The sequence below is a fragment of the Vombatus ursinus genome, unplaced genomic scaffold, assembly GCF_900497805.2.
Source record: "Vombatus ursinus unplaced genomic scaffold, bare-nosed wombat genome assembly UNPS02014167.1, whole genome shotgun sequence".
Lineage (NCBI taxonomy): Eukaryota > Metazoa > Chordata > Mammalia > Diprotodontia > Vombatidae > Vombatus > Vombatus ursinus.
The window spans coordinates 30703-52795 of NW_020953945.1; the positions used below are offsets into that span (position 1 = coordinate 30703).

The 22093-nt window shown below is 46.4% G+C and overlaps 2 protein-coding genes across 2 annotated transcripts in view; both read right to left on the bottom strand.

The window, feature by feature from the left end:
* Nucleotides 1-6: 6 nt before the first annotated feature.
* LOC114041130 (zinc finger protein 90 homolog) lies at nt 7-12673 on the bottom strand. The gene is made up of 6 exons (XM_027859405.1): nt 12559-12673; nt 9034-9104; nt 2293-2419; nt 1574-1669; nt 813-951; nt 7-455 (listed from the first exon to the last, which is right to left on the bottom strand). The coding sequence occupies exons 1-5, from the start codon at nt 12608-12610 to the stop codon at nt 866-868; spliced, it is 432 nt and encodes a 143-aa protein (XP_027715206.1). The 5' UTR covers nt 12611-12673; the 3' UTR covers nt 7-455; nt 813-865.
* Nucleotides 12674-20254: 7581 nt separating this feature from the next.
* The window catches only part of LOC114041150 (zinc finger protein 383-like), a 13518-nt gene continuing 11679 nt past the window's right edge, over nt 20255-22093 (bottom strand). The window contains exon 4 of the mRNA XM_027859431.1: nt 20255-21389. Within this exon, the coding sequence (XP_027715232.1) occupies nt 20767-21389 (623 nt within the window). The 3' untranslated portion in view covers nt 20255-20766. The remainder of the gene's footprint in view (nt 21390-22093) is intronic.

A 22093-nucleotide genomic window follows, 5' to 3' on the forward strand; every position in this document is an offset into this window, starting at 1 on the left:
TATTCTATGGTTGTCACTAAGGTCTGAATTATAACTAAAGAATTTCTCACATTCATTAAACTTAGAAAACATCTTCTTTGAGCAGATGCAATTACATTTATTCAAGTTTGAATAGAATCTACAGTTCTTTTTGTGAACATCACACTGATGGAAGTCCTTTTCAACAGACACTCTATGTTGCGGGAAAAGTATTGGTCCTAGATAGAAGCCTCTATTATATTTATCATATACATGTCCTGTCCCTTTTTGGGGAGCTTTCGTTGGGGTGTTTTTAATTTGCCTTGACTGTTTCTCCTCACCTCCCTGCTCCTTTTCTAAGTTGGCATTACATTCCCAGGCTTCTTCAAACTTGGAGAGAAAGAGACTACTCCTTTCAAATTTTTCTTGGAATGATTTTTCCATAGAGATGTCCACCTTTGGAGCTGTCTCCACGGTTTCAGGTCCAGTATCCCAATCTAAAATAAAATAAAACAAAAACAAAAACATAAATATCTTCTGTTTCTTCTGCCTAACACTTGGGCCTACGTTCTCTTTTCTCCATTAAACAAACTGTTGTCAAACATATTCTGCTTTATGTTTGTTTAGTCAATTAGAGTTTATAAAAATAATTCTTCTTAAAACAACCATGTGAAATAGTTAGGTATACATTTTCCAAATGAGGGAAAGTGAATCCCATAATCAATTTTTTTCCCTAACTTCCCTGTTCCTGTCAAGGGTACTTCTGCCCTTCAAATGACCAAGGTGCCCAGCCTGAGTGTCATCCAGGCCCCTCACTCTCCCTCTAATCACCTGTGAAGTCTTGTTGATCCCACCTCCACAATATGTCTCTCCACTCATATGGCGACTACCCTAGTTGAGGGTCTCATCACTTCTCAGCAGGACTACCTGGAGATGGCCTCTTAACTGGGCTCAAGTCCACCAGTTTCTCTCGTCTTCTTCCCGTACACCACGCTATCAGAGCGATATTTCTTAAGCAAAAGTCGGACCATTTCACTCCCCTGCTCAAAAAATTCCCGGAGTTCCCTCTAATTCTCTAGAATCACATCCAAGTGATTCTGTTTGGCACTTAAAGCCCTCCACGTTTCACACATTATGTGGAACACATTCTTACAGCAACATAATCCTTTTAAAGTATTCACCAAGAAACTGACCAGGAGGTGGCACGTAAGCCAATAGGATAGCTTTTTCACAAAAAATACACGCAAAATGCACATGTTGGGTTAAGGCACACATTTGAAAAAGGATAACAAATGGATAAGGAAGGGAAGCAGAATGGCTCTTGAGAAAGAGCCAACAATATAAGTTGGAAAAGAGCGAGCTAACGCTTCCTAAAAACGCCCCTCCCATCTGAGAACGGGGGTCTGTACTGGGGGGAGTCTTCCCCTATCAGGGAGTCTTTTGCTTCAGTGCAGACAAGCCGAACCAGCTCATCAGGGACCGCCTCCGCTGACCTTCCCAGGTGGAGGGAGTTTGGAAGGAGACCTCCCTGCCCAACATTTTCAAAATTCTTTCCCCCTCAATGATCAGCTGTGGTGTTGTTGGTGATGACGTGCTGGGGGTCTCATTCACTCACCTGGATAGGGGGTTCTTGGGATATCACCCTCTGGCATCCAAGGGACTTTCCCTTGCTCCAACTGGCAAATCACATGTGGTTTGGAAACTGCCAGCCCTATCAGTGGAAAAAGGAAATGTGTTGGGTTCTGCTTGGGATGTGACCAGCATCTCTTTGGAGACAAATGGCCAGGTAAGGAAGGCCTAGAGAATGACAAGGACCTCTTAAGGTAGGACACCCTTAACTTGCTAGGAAGTAGGAGGGAAAGGAGGTGGGTTCAGATGAAAGGGACATTTCATATCTTCAGAGTCTGAAGGGAAGAATCTTGGAGCTGCCAGATCACAGAGTGAGAGGCAGGAGCTCCAGCTGCCACCCTCCACTGGTACAAACCACAGCACATTCACAAGTTTCCTATCCTGAGTCCACAAAAGAATGAACCATATCTGTACCCTTGAACCCCACAGCACATAATGGGGTGCCAGAGTACATAAAGCGTCAGGCCTGGAGTCAGGGAAACCTGAGTTCAGATTCAGCCTCAGACACTTCCTACCTGTGTGAGCCTGGAGAAGTTACTTTGCATCTGCTTGCCTCAGTTACCTCATCTGTAAAAATGGGGATAGCAGCTCCTATCTCCCAGGGTTAAATGAGGTAATATGTGTAAAGTGCTTCAAAAACCCACACAAATGGCGCTCTATAAATGCGAGGTATTCATGGAGTAAGCAGGGGGACGCTGTTCTTACCTAGGCAGACCAGGTTCTTGTAGTTCTCCAGCATCACGTCCCTGTACAGTGCTTTCTGAAAAGAGTGCAGGTGTCCCCACTCCTCCAGGGTGAATTCCACAGCCACGTCCTTGAAGGTCACCAACTCCTGAAACAGCAGACACACTTCTGCATCTTCGGGTTCCCTTTTTCATACGGACGTGGGAGGATGGGCACATCTGCAGAAGGGCCCTCAGAACCACCAAGACCAACCCAAACCAAAGAATCCCCAAAAGTGGGGCTGCAGCCGCAGCCTGAAGATGTCCGAGGAGGACGTACACAGAGCTGCCCACTCTGCTTTCAGAAAGCTCAGGTTTTTAGGGATTTTACTCTTACGCTTGGCAACTCCCCCGCAATGTTCCTAGTTCTTTCTCTCAGGACCAAACATTACACACCTAATCCTTCTTCCACCTGTTGTTGTTTCTCAGTCGTGTCCAGCTCTCCATGGCCCCATTTGGGGTTTTCTTGGCAAAGTTACCGGAGCAGTTTGCCATTTCCTTCTCCAGCTCACTTTAAAGATAAGGAAACTGAGGCAAACTGGGTGAAGTGACTTGCCCAGGGTCCGCAGCTAGTAAAGGGAGATGAGTCCTCCTGCCTCTAAGCCCAGAGCTCTATTTACTGAGCCACCCCGCTGCCCCTTCCTTATGACAGCCGTTTAAATCCCTGGAGATTGTTATCGCCCCTTCCCCAGGACCCCAGCTCCTCCGAACGATCTTTTAATCTCACGCTGCTCTGGCTGCCTTCTTCTGGGCATGCTCCACTTCGATAACTCTATGTGATGCCTATGTACTTCTCAGATGTGGCGAGGGCAGACGGTGATGAAATCCTGTCTCTCCTCCCAGACGGGAGGCCCCTCAGGAGGCAGCAGAGGACAGACGGCTTTTCTGACCGTCACATCACACACTTTACTCCGATTCATTTTTAAGTCCCCTGAGACTCCTATTTCCTTAGGATTTGTTCTCTCACTCCATCTTCTCTAACCTATCCTAATGAAGGCAGTTTTTGGAATCATCCAGATTTGCTGATCTAGAGAAAACAACAAAATTCATCTGGAGAAAAAAGGTAAAGCATCCCAAGGGAAATAATGGAAAAAGTAGGAATGAGAGGAGCCTAGCCATCCTCCCACTAGGCCCTCTGGACCACTAGGACTGTCCTCTCACCTGGCAATACACCCTGTTTGCCTCAGTTTCCTCATCTGTAAAAAGAGCTAGAGAAGGAAATGGCAAATCTTACCCACCCTCAGCTTCACTCTTAAGACCAGGGGATCCTTTCATCCTCTCTATAGGTGTGGTCAAGATGTGAACTCCTTGAGAACATGGATAATCTTGCTTTGCTATTTGTATATCCACTGTTTAGCAAATAGTAAATGCATAATAAATGTATCCTTCCTTCCCTCCCTTCTTCATTTAATCAGTAAAACTATTTTGCACTGGTTAAAAAACAGAACATTTGATCAACAGAATAGAGTGGTAAAGTGTTTAATAAATCCAAGGATGCCAACGACTGACTGGGTTAGGATTCCTTCACTGACAAAAACAGTGGGCAAAACTGGAAAGTAATGTGGCAGAAATTAGGTTTAGATCAACACCTCACACCACCTGGGCTCCAAATGAATCCAAGACCTAAATATAGAAAGTCATGTCATAAATAAACTAGAGGAAAAGAGATCATTTTCATGATTACGGGTGGGGGACAATTATTAATTAAACAAGAACAAGGAATAGAGATGATCAAACAAGTAAAAATGAATAATTTTTGAAGTTTTAAATAAGCAAAATAAATGCAATTAGGATTAGAAGGTAAACAGTTAACTGGGGGAAAAAAACTTTTTTTTTTTTTTTAGGCAGTTGGGGTTAAGTGACTTGCCCAGGGTCACACAGCTAGTAAGTGTTAAGTGTTTGGTCTGAGGCCAGATTTGAACTCAGGTCCTCCTGACTTCAGGGCTGGTGCCCTATCCACTGTGCCACCTAGCTGCCCCTGGAAAAAATCTTTTTAAACAAAGAATCTTGGCTCTATCAATAAACATTTATCAAGTACCTACCATGTGCCTGGTACTGTGCTAAGCAGTGGGGATACAAAAAGAGACAAAAGACAGTCCCTGGCCTCCCGGAGCTCACAGTCTAATGAAGGAGACAACATGCAAACAAATACATACGAAGTGAGCTATATCCAGGATAAATAGGAAATAATTGAGAGGGAAAGCCCTGGACTTAAGAGGGGTTAGAGAAATCTTCCTGTAGAAAGTGGGATGTTAGCCAGGACTTAAAGGAAGCCAGGGAGGTCAGCAGTCAGAGTGAAGGAGGGAGAGCGTCCAGGCATGGGGACAGCCAGAGATAATGCCCAGAGCTGAGAGACGGAGAACCTTGCCCACAGAACAGCCAGGAGGCCAGTGTCACTGAGGCAAAGAATACACGTTAGGGGGTAAAAAGGTGTAAACACTGGAAGGGTATGAGGCAGTGAGGGATGAAGGTATGCCAAGCAGGGCATTCTGTATTTGCTCCCGGAGGCAATAGCGAGCCGCCGGAGTTTACCGAGCAGGGGGTGACATGGTCAGACCTGAGCTTTAGAAAAATCCCTTTGGTGGCTGAGGGGAGGACAGGCTGGAGGGAGGAGAGACCTGAGGCAGGCAGACCACCAGCAGCCATTGTAACAGTCCAGGTGTGAGGAGATGAGGGCAGGGTCAGAAGAGAGGAGGGGGCATAGATGAGAGATGCTGCAGAGGTGAAAATGATGAGCCTCGGCAAGAGCTTGGATATGAGAGGGGGGCATGAAAGGGAGTGAGGAGTTGAGAATGACCTTAGGTTGGAAACCTGAGGGGATAGGAGGATGGCGTTGCCCTCAGCAGTAACAGGGAAGACAGGAAGGGAAAAGGGTTTGGGGGAAATACAATGAATTCCACTTCGAACAATTGAGTTTGAGATGTCTCCTGGACATTCAGTTCGATGTCTGAAAGGCAGCCGGAGGGGTGAAATTGGAGGTGAGTAGAGAGGCGGGGACAGGAAAGGTAGATCTGAGAACCATCAGCAGAGAGATGGCAGTGAAATTCACGGGAGCTGATGAGACCACCTGGTGAAGTACGATGGGGGAGAGGGGAGGAGGACCCAGGACAGAACCAGGAGGGACGCCTACAGTTAGAGGGCGTGATCTGGAGGAGGACGCAGCAAAAGTAGCAGAGGAGTGGTCAGAGAGGGAGGAGGAGAGCCAGGAGACAGAGAGGGCATCCTGGAAACCTGGAGAGAAGAGGGTAGGAAAGGCGAGAGAGTGATCCTTAGGGTCAAAGGCAGCAGAGGTCGGGGAGAATGGTCAATGCATTGGGCAACTAAGTGATCACTGGTCGCTCTGAAGAGAGCAGTTTGGGTGGGATAATGGGGTCAGAAGCCGGACTGCAAGGGGTGAAGAGGACAGTGAGAGGAGAGGAAGTGGAGGCCCCAGTGTAGACGCCTCTTCCAGGAGGTCAGCCACAAAGGGCAGAAGAGATAGGGGATGACAGTGGGAATGAAAGCATCTGGCGAGCATTTTTTCAGGCCAGGCGAGACATGGGCCTGTGTGCAGCCAGTAGGGAATGATCCAGTAAAGAGAAAGAGATTGAAAATAAGTGAGAGCGGGCATGACAGAGAAAGGGTACCCGGCTAGAATGAGGTCATCTACACAAGGACAGGGTTGGCCTTGGTAAGGAGCAAAGCCACTTTGTCACGTCAGACAAGGGTGAAGGAGAAGAAGGTGGCAGGAGGCATCTGAATGACAGGAGGGGAGGAAGCTCTCGGTGAATGGCCCCAATCTTTCCTGTAAAATGTGAGGCTCTCAAGGTTCTCAGCTGAGGGTGGGGGAAGAGGGAGCCATGGGAGGTTGAGGAGGGATAAGAAGGGTTGAAAGAGCCTTGGTGGAGACTGAGAGTGAGGCAGGAAGGCCCAGTCGACGTGTCACATCATCAGGAGGGGACCCAGTCGGAACAGCTTCATTCAGCGGGTGTGCAGGCACAAAGACGAGGGACGGTGGGAGTGGTCCAAGCGAAGGCTTGGCTGGGCATCATCCATGACATGGTAAGGGGGTGAGGGATTCACGAGAGGAAGCCAGTGTAGCTTCTAGAGCAGGGGAGATGGCCTGGGGAAGAACTGAGGGGTCAAGGGGCCGAAGGTCACAAGGACGAAGACAAGGCAAAGGGAGAGGTGAAAAACTCTAGAGTCAGGGGATCTGGGTTCAAATTCTGCCTCTGGTGCTTACTGCGTGACCTTGAGCAAATCACTCGGCCTCTCTCTCAGTTTCAGACTTTGGACCAGACGGCCTGAAAACCCTGGAACCACTAGACCTGTGATCCTCTCCTTCTCCATGAAAGGCCTGATAGTCAAGTTACAGGAGGACATCGATATAAGAAAAGACACAGAAGAACGAGAACCGGTCCTCAACAGACGGGGATACAAACAAGCAGTGTTCAAATGAAGAAGTATGAGATGACAACCGATAAGAAGACCTCCAAGGATCTGCCGATGGGCACGCCGCCCGTCCTCCTGCCCACGACAGAGGCGGCAAGAGGAATGTCACTTGATCAGCGACTCCTTTCCCCAGGGCACCGGGAAGACTTTGGCTCCAATTCCCTTCGTAGCTGATGTGCTGTTAAATTTTTTCTGTTTCTATTAACAAATCTCATGGCTGGTAAGAGTGATGTTTGTCAAGGCCAATCAATTCACCGTTGGAGATGAAGGGAGAGAAGAAACCTGGCTGAGGAGATGTCCCCAGTTCTCCTAAGGTGGGTGCTGGAGCTAAGTAGGGAGAGTTTCACGCTTTTAGTAATTTCTGAGGCCATTCGAGAACATACCCATAGACTGCCTTTCGAATGCAGAGAGATAAAGAATTAATTGGGTGACAGCAGGCTGAGGGTGGAGGGTCTGGTGGGTGTTTGTCCTTGAGACCAGCTGAGGGGCACCGCTCACACTATGCGTCGTACACGTATCGTTAGCAAGGGCTGCTACATAAATTGTCACAAGAAGCCTGGAAATTGAGTAAGGGGCGACAAACAATTTTATTTCCTGGAGAGACAAGATAACAAAAGGCAACACCCCTGTTTAAACATAAAGCCTTTTTAAAAATCCTAGTGAAGGGTATGGGAAAAGACTACACATAAAAGGAGAGAAGCTACAGAGAGAAAAGCAGGTTTGCAGAAAGCCTGGAGACTGTCCCAGCTACACCAAGCCACAGGGAGGGCAGGTGGGGATGGAACAGAGGTGGAGTTTGGGAAAGAGACGATGAGCTGGGCACCAAGGGGTGACGGGGCAGGGAGAGCGGCTTCACCCACTCGGCCGTTCGCTAGAGCACTTCCCTCTCTTACACCATCAAAGGCAGAGAAGCCAAGACGTCCTGACTTGCCTAAATGATAATTTTATGCTCAGAGAAGTGGAAGGACCAATGAGGAGGATCCTGTTCTCCTTACAATTCTCCACAACTTCGAGGAACCCGAGGCAGAACCCCTGAGGCAGAACCCCTGAGGCAGAACCGATGGCAGCCCCGAGAGGAAGGGCCATTCCCCGCCTGGGTGTGGGACAGAAGAGAGAAGAGGAAGGCACGGCCCGGGCTTCGGGCTTCGGCCCAGCTCAGACTGCACCAGGAACCCTGAGAACCCATGGCACCGTGCCACGCTGAAGAGCGTTCTGGGGCGGACCACCGGAAGGGGGGAGGCCGAGAGCACAAGCTGTGCAAAGATCAGCTGAAGGCAAGGACATGCTGAGGCCGGAGAAGAAAAGACTGGGGGGGCCCGACAGCTAGTTCGGAGCGTTTAAAGGCTGTCCCAGGGAAAAGGGTCTAGACTCGCTCCATTAGGCTCCATCGGAGCAAACTTGCCCTATGGATAGGTGGAGTCACAAAAAGACAAGCTGGGGAACGACATGAAGAACAGAGGAATTCCTCCCCAAAGAGGAGTCACCATTCATCCAGAGCGCTGAAGCTGAGGCTCTTTGTCGGCTATGGCTGCTCAGGTCCATCCACTTCCCAACCATCTCTAAACCGCACTGCCTGGCCTCTCCCTATCTTCCCCGCCCCCTTCCCACTGGAACTGCGGGCTCTGCCCACAACCAGGCCTCCACATCATTCCTGGCCTATTTGCAAACATCCTACACCCCTCTTTCTCCCCTTTTACCCTCCCCTCTCACATGCTGTCTTTCCCTATTTGAATATAAGCTCCGAGAGGGCAGGGGCTGTCTGGTTTTCATTTGTGTCTTCAGCGTTTAGCACAGAGCCTGGCTCACAGTATGTTTAATGAATGCTCTGTCAATGTGAAGAATAGAGAAAAAATAAGGACAGAATTCTGTGAACTTGTGAAGAGTGAAGAAAGCAGAATTAATACGCATAATAACAATACACTCTAAGAATATAAAGGAAAACAACCCGGAGAGACTTCAGCATTCAGACTCCAGAGGGCGGAGGATGGAATCAGTGCTTCTCCTCTCGCCAGGGAGGATGCCACACACCGACAGGATCGCCTGAGGCTCTGACCACTGGGGCCCAACTGGCTCTGGTTAGAACGAAGAGGGGAGGTGGAGGGAGATGCTGGGAAATGACCGCGATGTTCAAAAAACCCAAACATGTTTTAAAATAATTTTTTAAAAAGGAAACACAATAAAACACGGGGGCCTGAACTAAATCTATGATTCTTTGACAGACTAAGTTTACTGGGTTAGAGGAGGTGGAAAAGAGCCAAGGTGTTATTTCAGGAAAGAGGAAAGCGTCACGTACTTGGTGATCCCTGGAGGTCAGGAGCACAGGAGCCATCGTGTTCACCTTGGCAGACTTCTCAGAGGTTGGAGCTAAGGAGAAAAAGGAGACCATAAATGGGACCGGCCCTTCCTTGTGATGTCCACACCCCAGGCTTAGAAGTGCCCACATAACACCAACCTGCTGAGGTACAGATCAGACGGAGCTGTGAGCTGTTCCCAGAATTTAATTCAATTCAATAACAACTGAATTAATAAGCACCTACTATGTGCGAGGCACTGTTCTGGGCACTGGGGAACCAGGACAGAAATGAACCAGTTCCTGGTTTCAAGAAGCTCACCTTGACATGCACTAGGCAGAGGGAGAGAGTACTGACCACTGGGGGCGGGCGTCAGGAGTGGCTGTGTAGGGGAAGGGGCACCTGAGAGGCAGAGGTCAAAGTGTGTTCCAGGCCCTGGGGGTAGGGGCATCTGTGGGAATGTTGGGAGACAGAAGGCGAGGGAACGTCTAGTTTAGGAAGAGGGAGCAGCTTGCGTCTGAAACTGGTGGGAAGCTCTCTCTGGTTATGTCATATTTATGGAAGGAAAACCCCACTACATCACAACTGACAAAAGCTGGCTGTAGCTTAGATTGGTAACGAGTGAGGACGGGAAGCAAGTCTGGATCACCTGGGGCAGCCAAGGCACCGGGCTGAGTCACTGGGGCTCAGAATACAGGTAAGCAGGAGGGACACTCCCACTTGGCCCTCTGGGAGGGGATTTCTGCAGCTTTTTGGAAGAGGAGCAAAGGACCAGGTGGGAGCCTTGTGCACAGGATGAGAGGTTCAACACAGGACAGCATGGGGAGAGGACAGGAGAGGGACGGAAAGGAGATGCCGTGGAGGCCCTTCCCCTACACCTCCTACAAGGGGTCTTTAGTGACCCCTTCCCCATCCCCTCCTCCAAATAGCTCATATTTACTTTTAAAATAAAAATTAAGGGTATTTAATTTTGAGATGAGGTCTGACTAGCTTGCCCAGTCTGAAAGTACAGTGGCCACTCCCAGGTCCCATCCCCAAACTGACTAACACAGAAGCTTTCACATGCTCCATTTTTCTGGCTGGACAGGCTCGCCCCTCCTGGGGCAGCTCGGTGGCCCTCCACATCTAGGGGCTCACCACACCGATCCTGAACTTCATGTGGACACCCCCATCTGCTGTAGCGCTCCTGCAGCTCAGAACTCCTAAACTCAAGGGACCCACCAGCTTCAGCCTCCGCAAGTAGCAGGGACCACCACGTCCAGCGTATTTACTTACAAACTATTTTGAGTTTGTGCAGCTAGGAGCTAGGTGGTGCAGTGGCCAGAGTCAGGAAGTCAGAAAGACTTGAGTTCAGCCTCAGACATTTACTAGCTGTGTGACCCTGGGCAAGTCACTTTATCCTGCTGGCCTCAGTTTCCTCATCTGTAAATTGAGCTGTAGAAAGAAATGGCCAACCACTCCAGTATCTCCGCCAAGAAAAACTCAAATGGGCTCACAAAGAGTCAGACACAACTGAAAAACGAACAATTTTGAGTTTACTGCTACGTCTACATGTTGCTTCCATTGATAGAATGTAAACGTGATGACAGGGACGGTTTCTGTCTTTTGCTTTAAGCAAATTGGCTGCGCTTAGTAGGTGTTTCATATATGACTAATATTATTTCTGGCACAGTGGAAAGAAGACTGATTCTGTAGTCAGACAGCCATCTCTAAATCTATGTGCCTATGACTTGGTTATTGATTAGCCATGGAGGGAAAGGAATAGGAAAGAATCAGAGATGATTTTAAGGTAGGGAACCTATGTGAATGAGAAGACGGTAGTGTGCTCAGCAGAAATAGTCATGTTTGTAGAAAAAGAGTTTATAGGAGAGAAGAGAACGACTTCAGGTTTGGAAAGGGAAGGGGGAATGCATAAGAGAAAGGAAGGTGAAGAGAAAAAAGAGTAAGAGAGATGAAAACACAGAATCTAAGGGCTGGAAAGGGCTCCAGAGGGTCTCTGGAGAGTACAGAAAAAGGAGGAGGAAAGGGAGAGAAGAAAGGAGGATGAGGACAGGCAGGTAAGAATGTGATGGGGCAAAGGGGAGAATAGAGCTGGCCAAGGGGGTCAGGTGAAGGGGGATGATAAAAGGGAAGGACTAGATTAGAGGAAAGACATTACAGACAGGAAAAAGACTAGAAGAGGAGAAGCAGGTGGAGAGAGAGGTGGATAAGAGACTGGAGAAGACAAGGGGGAAGATGAGGCTGGAAAAAGAAGAGAATAATAGGACAAAGAAGGATGGTGGGAAGATAGGAGCAGACACAGACAAAAGAAGGGGGCAAAAAGAATAAGTGGAAGAGGAAATGAATTGGGCAGAGCCAGAGAGAGGGGGGACAAGAAAGAAGGGAGAGGAGAGGAGAAAAGGAAGAAAGGGGGAGGACAAAGGAGGAGAAGAAAGGCTAGTGAAGATGAGATCTCAAAAGACCAGAGCACTGAGCTGCATCTACTAAGGGGATGCAACCAGAATAAATATGAATTTTTTCACTCGGATCCAGAAATCAAAGTCAAAAGTACAAGAAGGTGGGGTGGGGGCAGCTAGTAAACCCTAGTTTTTAATGTCCCCCGCACAGGTTTTTATTTAACTGCACAATCAGTGTGAGTCAACAGCATTAGTGGAAAAAGCTTCCCCTTTCCACTTTCCCTACATCTTACTCCGCTTGTGCACCCTTCAGCCGGCGACACTGGGCATCCTCCAGGCCTGGCATGCTTTCCCCACTGGCTTCCCGCAAGAACTACGTAAGGAAGCCTTCCAGGGTTCCCCTCACAGCTGGTCCCTTCCTTTGGGGATTACCTCCAATTTATTCTGTCTGTATCTCGTTTGTACATAAGGGTTTGCCTGCTGTTTTCCCCGTTGGATTGTAAGCTCCTGGGGGGCAGGCACTGTCTCGTGTCTTTTTCTCCAGCACTGAAAACACTGCTTTGCACACAGCCGGCACTTAATAAATGTTTCATTCACTCTGTATCTTGCTTGTACACAGGTGTTTGCCTGCTCTCTCCCGTTGGACTGTCAGCTTCTTGAGGGCAGTTGCCTTTCTTTGTATCCCCAGCGCTTAGCCCAGCGCCCGGTACACAGTAGGCGCTTAATAAGTATTTTGTGACTGACTCGATAAGAAAACTGGGGGAAGAGGGGGGCGACGTCATCGCAGGAGTCTTCAGATGCCTGAAGAACTGCCTAGCGGCCCCGGGGTCGGTCTCCTTCCCCTTGGCCCAAAAAGCAGACTCGGGATGCCCAGGTATCAGTTACAAAGCAGATAAGGCGGCCGTGACGTCAGTGAAACTGGCACAGGCGGAGAACTGAGAACGTGGAAGAGCAGCGGCCACTTCTGATTGGATAAGGTGCTTAGCCCGCCCCCCGCGCTGTCCAATGAGAGCGGCGATCAGCCGGACGGCCGCAGGCGCGCCGGCCGCCTTCCCCCCCACCCCCCACGCCATCCCACATAACGGGAGGAAGATCGGGAAACATGGCGCCCGAGGCCGTACCGGGACCTACCTCTCTCTCCAGCGGGGTCAGCCCTTGGTCCGTCCCGGAGCCCACACCACATAAAGGCTGGAGAAGAGTCCAGGTAGTAGAGAGCGATACGAGATCCGGAAGTGGCTGACTTCCGGTGCCAACAAGTAGGCGAGGGAAGGAAGTTGCGTAAGCATAGGGGGCGGGACCAAGAAAATCACTTCCTCCTGGGCGGCAAAGCCTTCTGGGAAACCTAGTTCCGCGGCTCCAGATTTGTGAGCATGCGCATTGCGCTCTTAGAATGTGGGTTCAGGTTGCTGGACCTCTTCTGAACCTTTGGTCCCCAGATTGCTGAAGTCCAGAGGGATGGGGACACCAAGGCCGCCGGGGCATCCGTCCTCCACGTGGGCCTCGAGGGCTTTCCCCCTGACTCCATCCAGCGTCCGCCTGCATCTGTCTAACGCCCCCAGCCACGAGTGCCTTTGTGCTTATTCTGTATACACGGACTTCGGAAGGAATGAGCATTTATTAAGTGCCAGCTGTGTGCCAAGCGCTGGGAATGCAAATAAATGCAATCGAGATCTGCTCTGCTTTCAAGGACCTCGCACAATAAGTGGGGGAGACCACACAAAAGAAAGTCCAGCTGGGAGGTGGACAGAAAGGGCTGAAAACCAAGGGGTCAGTGCCCCAGGGGTCCTTAGGTTACATCAGCAGGCCAGGTCACCGGACCACCAGCCCCTGGAGCACAGGGGCAGAGCAGATGCCAGGTGCCCAGGACCTTCGAGGCAGTGGCAAGGCCGATGGCAAGACGAGGAACCCTTTGGGGGGAATCCCAAGATTTCAGTGATTTTCCCAGAGATTCTAATTGGCCATAAAGAACTGGTGTGAGAGAGCCTGAGACCTCTCTCTGGAGCAGGGGTTCTTGAGTTAGGCACCTCCTAGGCAGTCTGGTGAAGCCTCGGAATGCTTTGAAATACATGGAATAATAATAGCTCATAATAGTAGGCTCAGGCTTAAAGATCTTGTGTGGCAAAGGGGCGATCCATAGCTGCCTGGGTCCCTTTGTGGGGTCCTCATGATGTTCCCCTAGGTAGGATTCTGCTGGCCTCCTTAAAGAATTGAGAAGCAGGGGGCAGCTAGGTGGCGCAGTGGATGAGCACTGGCCCTGAAGTCACGGAGGACCTGAGTTCAAATCCGGCCTCAGACCAAACACTTGACACTACTAGCTGTGTGGCCCTGGGCAAGTCACTTAACTCCAATTGCCTAAAAAAAAGAATTGAGAAGCAATCTTGATCTGCCATTTTAAGGACCTGTTCTTGGTAAAGCCATACTGGTTGGGAATCACCACTTCTACTCCTAGGTGTTCGTATTAATCACTCCTTTAATACTACATTCTAGAATTTGGATGGGAAGTCAAGCTCACTGACCAATGGATTTTCAGAATCCATTATATTCCTTACTTTGAAACCTGGGACACTTGCCCATTCCCAATCCTGTGGTGGTTTATACAGTTCCCTTTCTCAGTGAGCTTGCAAAGATCAAGTCCTGTGTCTCCTAATTACATTTGAAGGTTCTTTTGGTCCTGGTGGTTGTATTTTTAAGTAGTTAACATTTATCTAACGCTGTAAAGTATACAGAGCACTGTATGTATATTAGGTTATTTTATCCTCACAGTAACCCTGGAAAATAGGTGCTATTATTATTCCCATTTTACAGTTGAAGAAACTGAGGCAGACAGAGGTTAAGTGGCTTACCCAGGGTCACGCAGCCAGGATATGTATGTGAGGTGGGATTTGAACTCACATCTTCCTGACTCTGTGTCCAGGGCTCATGATTCTGAAAAGTTGTTCATAGGCTTTATCAGACTGCCAAAGGGTTACAGGACATAAAAGGTTAACGATCCCTGCTACAATTCATCAGATCCAGATGCTTGAACTCTTGTACCATATCTAGGCGCTCTGGTAATTTCTTTTGCAATTGTCCCTGCCCTCAAAGGAGCTTACAAAGTAACGAGGACATAACCTGATGAAGAGATGTGTTTATCCTTAGGCAGCCAGGGCCCATGGCTTAGGTTAAACAGCATGGCACAGGCCTACAGGACAGAGCACTGGATGAAGCAGAAAAGCCTTAGCTCAGGCACTTAGTACTGCAGTGGGGTCCTCAGCAGGTCCCCAGCTCTCTCTTACCTAGAACCCACCTCAGAAGGTTGTTGTGAGGATCAAAGAAGGCGTTATTTTTGAAGCGCTTTGTAAAAGCTAAAGAGCTAAGCTAATTGTTACCATGATTATCTCCATGTTTTATTTGTGTTAGCACCATTAATAAGCCAGCCACATTGCAGGCCTGCTGAGGGCCAGCATTCTCAGGGACTTCTGGTATAGCCTAGTCTCAGTCAAATCTCATTAAAGACATCATTTTGCCCTAGGGAGGTATTTAATGGGGACAAAGAGGGAAAATTTCTAGCTCAGAAAAAACCTACCTATTGAAGTGACCTCTACATGATGAGATTAAAATCATAAACAATAATCTGAAATATATGATGCAAATTATTTCTGAAGAGGTTCCACATTGATGGATAACTGTCCCAGACACATTGGATTTGCCACACAAGTCCTCCCTAGCCCATCAGGGAGCAAGGAGAAGAGGAGACAGAGAGAACTCTGCTCCTCTGGCCATTCAGGGGAATGAGCCACGCCCCTATTCTCCTGCTCAAACAGAAAATGGAAGGAGCTAAAGTGATTCTAAAAGATGTGTCTCTCATCAAGCTGGGTTATGTGCTGAGGCCCAGGCCTGCTCCTCATCAGCTGACCCTGAAGGCAGGAGGCAGTCTCCATCTTCTGTATTCCAGGTTCTGCCACATCAGAAGGTCAATGAAGGTCTCTTTGCTCACTGTGTTCTCTATCTAAGACCTTGCTGCTGTAAGGAAGGGAAGAGAAAGGGGAAGGGCCGGTAACTGGAGGTGCTAGCGGGAAAGAGTGAAAGTTGCAGTGAGGAGGACAGAGCCAAGATGGTGGAGTAAAAGCAGTGACTTGCATTGTGCGATGACTAATAGTGATAAACTTAATTCTTCCCGGCAATACAAGGATCTAAGACATTTCCAGAGGCCTTGTGATGGAAAATGCTATCCACATCCAAAGAAAGAACAATGGAAGTCGAATTGCTATTTTTTTTCTCTTCTGTTGAGTTTTGTTTCCTCTTTCTGATGGTTCCTCCTATTGGTTTTAATTTTTACTTACAACATCACTAATGTGAAAATATGCTTAATAGGAATGTAAATGTATAGCCTATATCAGATTGTGCACCATCTTGGGGAGGGTGGTGGGGAGGAAGGGGGAGAAAAATTTTAAACTCAAAAGCATATGGAAGTGATTATTGATAAATCAAAATAAATTAATTTTTAAAAAAGAATGAAAAAAAAGCAGTGACTTGTTTGAGCTCTCCCCCAAACCCCTCCAAATACCTGTAAAAAATGGCTCTAAACAAATTCTAAAGCAGCAGAACCCACAAAAAGACAAAGTGAAACAAATTTCCAGCCCAAGACAACCTAGATGGTTGATCAGAAAGGTATATCTTGCAGGGCTGGGAGAGGAATGCAGTTCAGCGTAGGCACACAAGCCGTAGAAACCTTGGAGCAGGCCTCAGGGGACTGAATCACAGGCAGCTGTGACAGTTTCCAGACTTCTCAACCCATGAACGCTAAAGACAACTTAGAAGGTCAGTAGGAAAAGTCTGTGTCTGTGGTGGTGAAAGAGAAATTCGGGGCCCCAGTCCCATTCCTCTAGCTCAGCCCCAGGGTGGCGGCTGCCTCCTAAGCTTCAGGCTCACAGACTGAGGGGGAAATCGAGTGGCTGATCAGAGGATTCTCTTGCTTTACCTGTTCTTGGATCTGGGTCACAGTTCCGGGTGGTGGTTCTGGGGCTAGGAGAAGTGCTGGCATGGTGGAGCTTGTAATGACGGTGGAGAGGAAATCCTCCTCACAGTTCCAAGGCAGAAAAGAGTGCTTGTGGTCACTCATAGACCAGAGCACAGGCCAGGAAAGGAGTAAATACCTCGTCCTTGATCATAGCACCTTGGAAGAACTGAAAATTTTCAGGTCCCTAGAAGTATCTCTGAAAACAGCTGCAAAAACTCCTGAAGCTTGGGACAGTACATTCTCCACACTGGAAGCAGAGGGTTTATAACTCAAGTAATGGGCCGGGAAAATGAGCAAACAGTGCACAAAAAGAGTCAGACCATAGAATCTTACTTTGGTGACAAAGAAGATCAAAACATACAACCAAAAGAAGACAACAAAGTCAAAGCTCCCACATCCAAAGCCTCCAGGAAAAATATGAATTGGTCCCAGGCCATGAAAAAGCTCAAAAAGGATTTTGAGAAGCAAGTAAGAGAAGTAGAGGAAAAACTGAGAGTGATGCAAGAAAATCATGAAAAATAAGTCAACAGCTTGCTAAAGGAGACCCAAAAAAAATACTGAAGAAAATAATACCTTAAAAAATAGACTAACCCAAACGGCAAAAGAGGTCCAAAAAGCCAATGAGGAGAAGAATGCCTTAAAAAGCAAAATTGGCCAAATGGAAAAGGAAATCCAAAAGATTACTGAAGAAAATACTTCCTTAAAAATTAGAATGGAGCAATTGGAAGCTAATGATTTTATGAGAAATCAAGACACTGTAAAACAAATTCAAAAGAATGAGAAAATAGAAAACAATGTGAAATATCTGATTGGAAAAACAACTGACCTGGAAAATAGATCCAGGAGAGAGAATTTTAAAATTATTGGACTATCTGAAATCCATGATAAAAAAAAAAAAGCCTATAAAAAAGCAGAACAAAACAAAAAAAAAAAAAACAAAAAAAAGGAGCCTAGACATCATCTTTCAAGAAATTAACAAGGAAAACTGCCCTGATATTTTAGAACCAGAGGGCAAAATAGAAATTGAAAGAATCCACCTATCACCTCCTGAAAGAGATCCCCAAAGGAAAACTCCTAGGAATATTGTAGCCAAATTCCAGAGTTCCCAGGTCAAGGAGAAAATATTGCAAGCAGCCAGAAAGAAACAATTCAAGTATTGTGGAAACACAATCAGGATAACACAAAATTTAGCAGCTTCTACATTAAGAGACCACAGGGCTTGGAATATAATATTCTGGAGGGCAAAGGAGATAGAATTACAACCAAGAACCACCTACCCAGCAAAACTGAGCATAATCCTTCAGGGGGAAAAAATGAACATTCAGTGAAAGAGGACTTTCAAGCATTCTTGATGAAAAGATCAAAGCTGAACAGAAAATTTGACTTTTGGATATAAGATTCAAGAGAAACATGAAGAGGTAAACAGGAAAGAGAAATCATTAGAGACTTATTAAGGTTGAACTGTTTACATTCTTGCATGGAAAGATATTTGTAACTCATGAGTTCCTTTGTCAGCATTAGAGTAGCTAGAGGGAAAAAATTATATGTATGTATGTATGGAGAGAGAGAGAGAGAGAGACAGATGAATAGAGGGCACAGGGTGAGTTGAAGATGAAGGGGTGATATATGGAGAATAAAATTAAGGGCTGAGAGAGGATTATGCTGGGAGAAGGAGAAAGGGAGAAGTAGAATGGGATAAATTATCTCATAAACAAGAAAAGGCTTTTACAGTGCAGGGGAAACAAGGGAAGATGAGAGGGAATGAGTGAATCTTATTCTCATTGGATTTGTCTTAAGGAGAGCATAACATACACACTCAATTGGGTATGGAAATCTATCTTACTCTACAAAAAATAGGGGGGAAGGGGACAAGGGAGCAGGAGGATGATAGAGGGGAGAGAAGATTGGGGGAGGGGGTAATCAGAAGCAAACACTTCTAGAGAGGGACAGGGTCAAAATAGAGAATAGAATAAATGGGGGGGGGGATAGGATGAAGGGAAATATACTTAGTCTTTCACAACATGACTACTGTGGAAGTGTTTTGCATGACTACACACGTATAACCTGTATCTAGTTGTTTGCCTTCTCAATGAGGATGGGTGGGAAGGGAGAAAGGGAGAAAATTTGGAACCCAAAATTTTAAAAACAAAAGATGAAAAAAAATTTGTTTTTGCATGCAACTGGGAAATAAGATATACAGGAAATTGGGGTATAGAAAGCTATCCTGCCCTACAGGAAAATTGAAGGGGAAGGGGATAAGAGAAGGGGGGGAGAGACAGAAGGGAGGGCAGATTAGGGGTATTCAGAATGCATGCCATTTTGGGGTGGGGAGAGGAACGAGATGGGGAGAAAATTTGGAACTCAAAATCTTGTGGAAGTGAACATTGAAAACTAAAAATAAGTTAATTTTAAAAAAAAAGAAAGGAAGTCCTTAATGACCTTTGAAAGTGAAAGCAATTTCAGTTAACTAAATTGGTAATCAGCCAGACTGCAAAATTCTTGCTCAGACTGATCTTCCCCCCCAAATTTTATAGAACCCACAAAATTCAAAATCAGCACTTTTTAAAAATCTTTCCAAAAACGTACAAATGCTAGTTAGTGATGCCACTTTGAGTGGTGATGACATACAGCATTGACAAGGAGATTTCACATTTGGACATCCTTCCAACCCTTTGCAAATAGAGAATGAGAAGAGGTATTTTTCTCAAATACGTGGAAAGGGCTTTTAATAGAAAATGGGCATTTTTCCTGAAAATGTATCAAACATATATAAATTGATCAATTAAAAAGAACTGATTGTGCAAAGAATTTAACCTTGTAATAAATAAAGATCTGCAGTCCAGGGAACCTTTTTGAGCAATAAAATTTGTGTTTCCTTGAAAAAAAAAAAGAAAAAAAGTTGCAGTGAGACAGAAAGGTTTCCAATCCCTCAGCAGTCAGCAAAGAGGAGGAACAGAGGAAGCAAAGTCAAAGAGTAAAACTCCAGAAACTGCCTTCTTTTCAAACACAGTCCTGTTGTTATAGTCCTCTGCTCTCTTGCTGGGGCTCAAGGCTCTGCCTCTGTCTCATCCCCTCGCGTGACACAATGACCTCTTGGGAGCTTTCTCAGTGAAAGGAGTCAGTTTCGAACAAGAAGAGTCTGTCCTAATAAAATGAATCAAATGCCATGTTCTTTGGTCCAATCCATATGGCCACTCAACGGCATCACTGAATCAAGATGGTCTTGCTCTGTTGAATAATGCAAAGTCACTTCATATTCCTCTGACACATCACAGGACAGTCCTGGAAAGAGTGAGGGAGAGGCACGACATTCTACTCTTTCTTCTTATTCAGCTAGAGGGTAGCGAGGCTATTAAGCATTCACTATATTATCAAGGTTGGGGAAAAAAAACCAAAAACATAAAAGGAGACTAGCCCATGTTTGTAACCAGATGATAAAGACCCAATAGAGAGTGACAGATGAAAAGTCCATGGGAGAAGAGATGTGTGCTAGAGGAAGGGCCTGGAGTACTCAAGAGGGAATGGGATCACCCAGAGTATTTAGTCTTATGTTTCTGCCTTTCTGACCAGAAAGAAGAAAGAGCAAATTGGGGATGATTCTCAGGAGTTTAGAGTCAAGGAATTGAGGGAAGGGGCATTTGTGAGATCAACAATGTTCTCAGTGAATCATGGAAGTCAACTTCTGTAACCATAGGAGGGGAGAAAATTGGGGGCTTAAGGAGAGGGAGAAAGTTTAGAATAGACAAGTCCGAGATGGCTTCATCTGTAAGATTTTATTTTAATTTAAATTCTAAATTTTTGAGTAAAACATGTATGGACTTTTGCTCAAACACTTTTGATATACATTACTCTAATAAGACTTTATACTCATAAGGTTTCATTCTGGTATAAATCCTCTGATATCACCTGAGTTTTTTTTTTTTTTTGCTCTTGAAAGCTTTACCAAAACCAAAAGGTTTTTCTGCCATATGAATTTTATGATGTTGAAAAGGTTATGCACTCCTACAGAAGACCTTCCCATACACATCTCATTCCTCAAATTTCTCTCAAGTGTGAATTCTCTCATGCTGAGTAAGTCCTGTCTTCCGGGAGAAGGCCTTTCCACATCTGTGACACTCATAAGGTTTCTGCCTAGTATGAACACTCTGATGTTGAGCAAGATGTGTGCTCTGCCAGCAGGCCTTTCCACATTTGTTACATTTGTAGGGCTTCTCTCTAGTATGAATCGTCTCACGTTGAGTAAGTCCTGCCTTGCGAGAGAAAGCCTTCCCACATCCGTCACATTTATAAGGTTTCTTTCTCTCCAGTATGAACTGTCCGGTGGCAAACAAGACCTGTCTTCAGAAGAAGGCCTTCCCACATTCGTTACATTCATAGGGTTTCTCTCCAGTGTGAATCCTTTGATGTTGAGCGAGTAACTTTCTCTCAAAGAAAGCCAACCCACATATATTACATCCATAAGATTTCTCCCCAGTATGAACTGCCTGATGTCGAAGAAGTCCTGTGCTCCAGCGAAAGGCCATTCCACAAGCATTACATTCATAAGGTTTCTCTCCAGTGTGAATTTTTTGATGTTCATTGAGTCCTGTCCTCCTGTGGAAGGCCTTTCCACACTTGTTACATTCATAAGGCCTCTCCCCAACGTGAATTCTCTGGTGTCGAGGAAGGTGTGTGCTCCGACGGAAGGCCTTCCCACAGACATTACATTCAAAAGGTTTAGCTCCCGTATGGATTTTCTGATGATTAGTAAGGCCTGTGCTTTGATGGAAGGCCTTCCCACAGTGATTACATTCATAAGGTTGCTTTTCACAGTTTGGTGTATCTAAGCTGTCACGGGCTTCCCAGGTTTCTCCCGGCTTGGTGACAAAGTCAGCATGTCTTGTGAATCTTTCCTGGGATGATTCTTCCACAGAAATGCCCACCTTGGCAACTGACTGCTTGGGTTGGAGGCTAAGCCCCCCATCTGAAAGGAAAAAAGTACATAAACATCCTTCATCTCCCCTGCACTTCACTGAGTCCTAGCTTCTATCTCCTCCATCAAGAAAAATATCAAACTTTAGAGTATAGCAAGACTAATAATCCCACCTTCTCTGTGTTTGTTGTTCTCATTCAGTTGTGTCCTATTCTATGCAACCCCCATGGACTATGTCCATGGACCTTTCTTGGCAAAGATACTTGAGTGGTTTGCCATTTCCTTCTCCAGGGTACCCCCACTTTACCGATGAGGAACTGAAGCAAATAGGGGTCAAATGACTTGCCCAGGATCACGAAGTTAGTCACACAGCTAGTTAGCGTCTGAGGCCAGATTTGAACTCAGATTTCCTGACTCCAGACCCAGTGCTCTATCAATTGCACCACCTACCTGCCCCTATATATGTATAGTTATATGTGCATATGTATAGTTACAGCTTATAAAAGCTCTCACTTTGATCCTCAAAACAAGCTTATGAGATATACAGGTCAGGGGCAGCTAGGTGGCACAGTGGATAGAGCACCAGCCCGGAAGTCAGGAGGACCTGAGTTCAAATCTGGCCTCACACCAAACACTTGACACTTACTAGCTGTGTGACCCTGGGCAAGTCACTTAACTCCAGTTGCCTTTAAAAAAAAAAAAGAGATATAGATCAGGACTTTTTTTATAACTTATTTTTACAGACAATTCTTAAA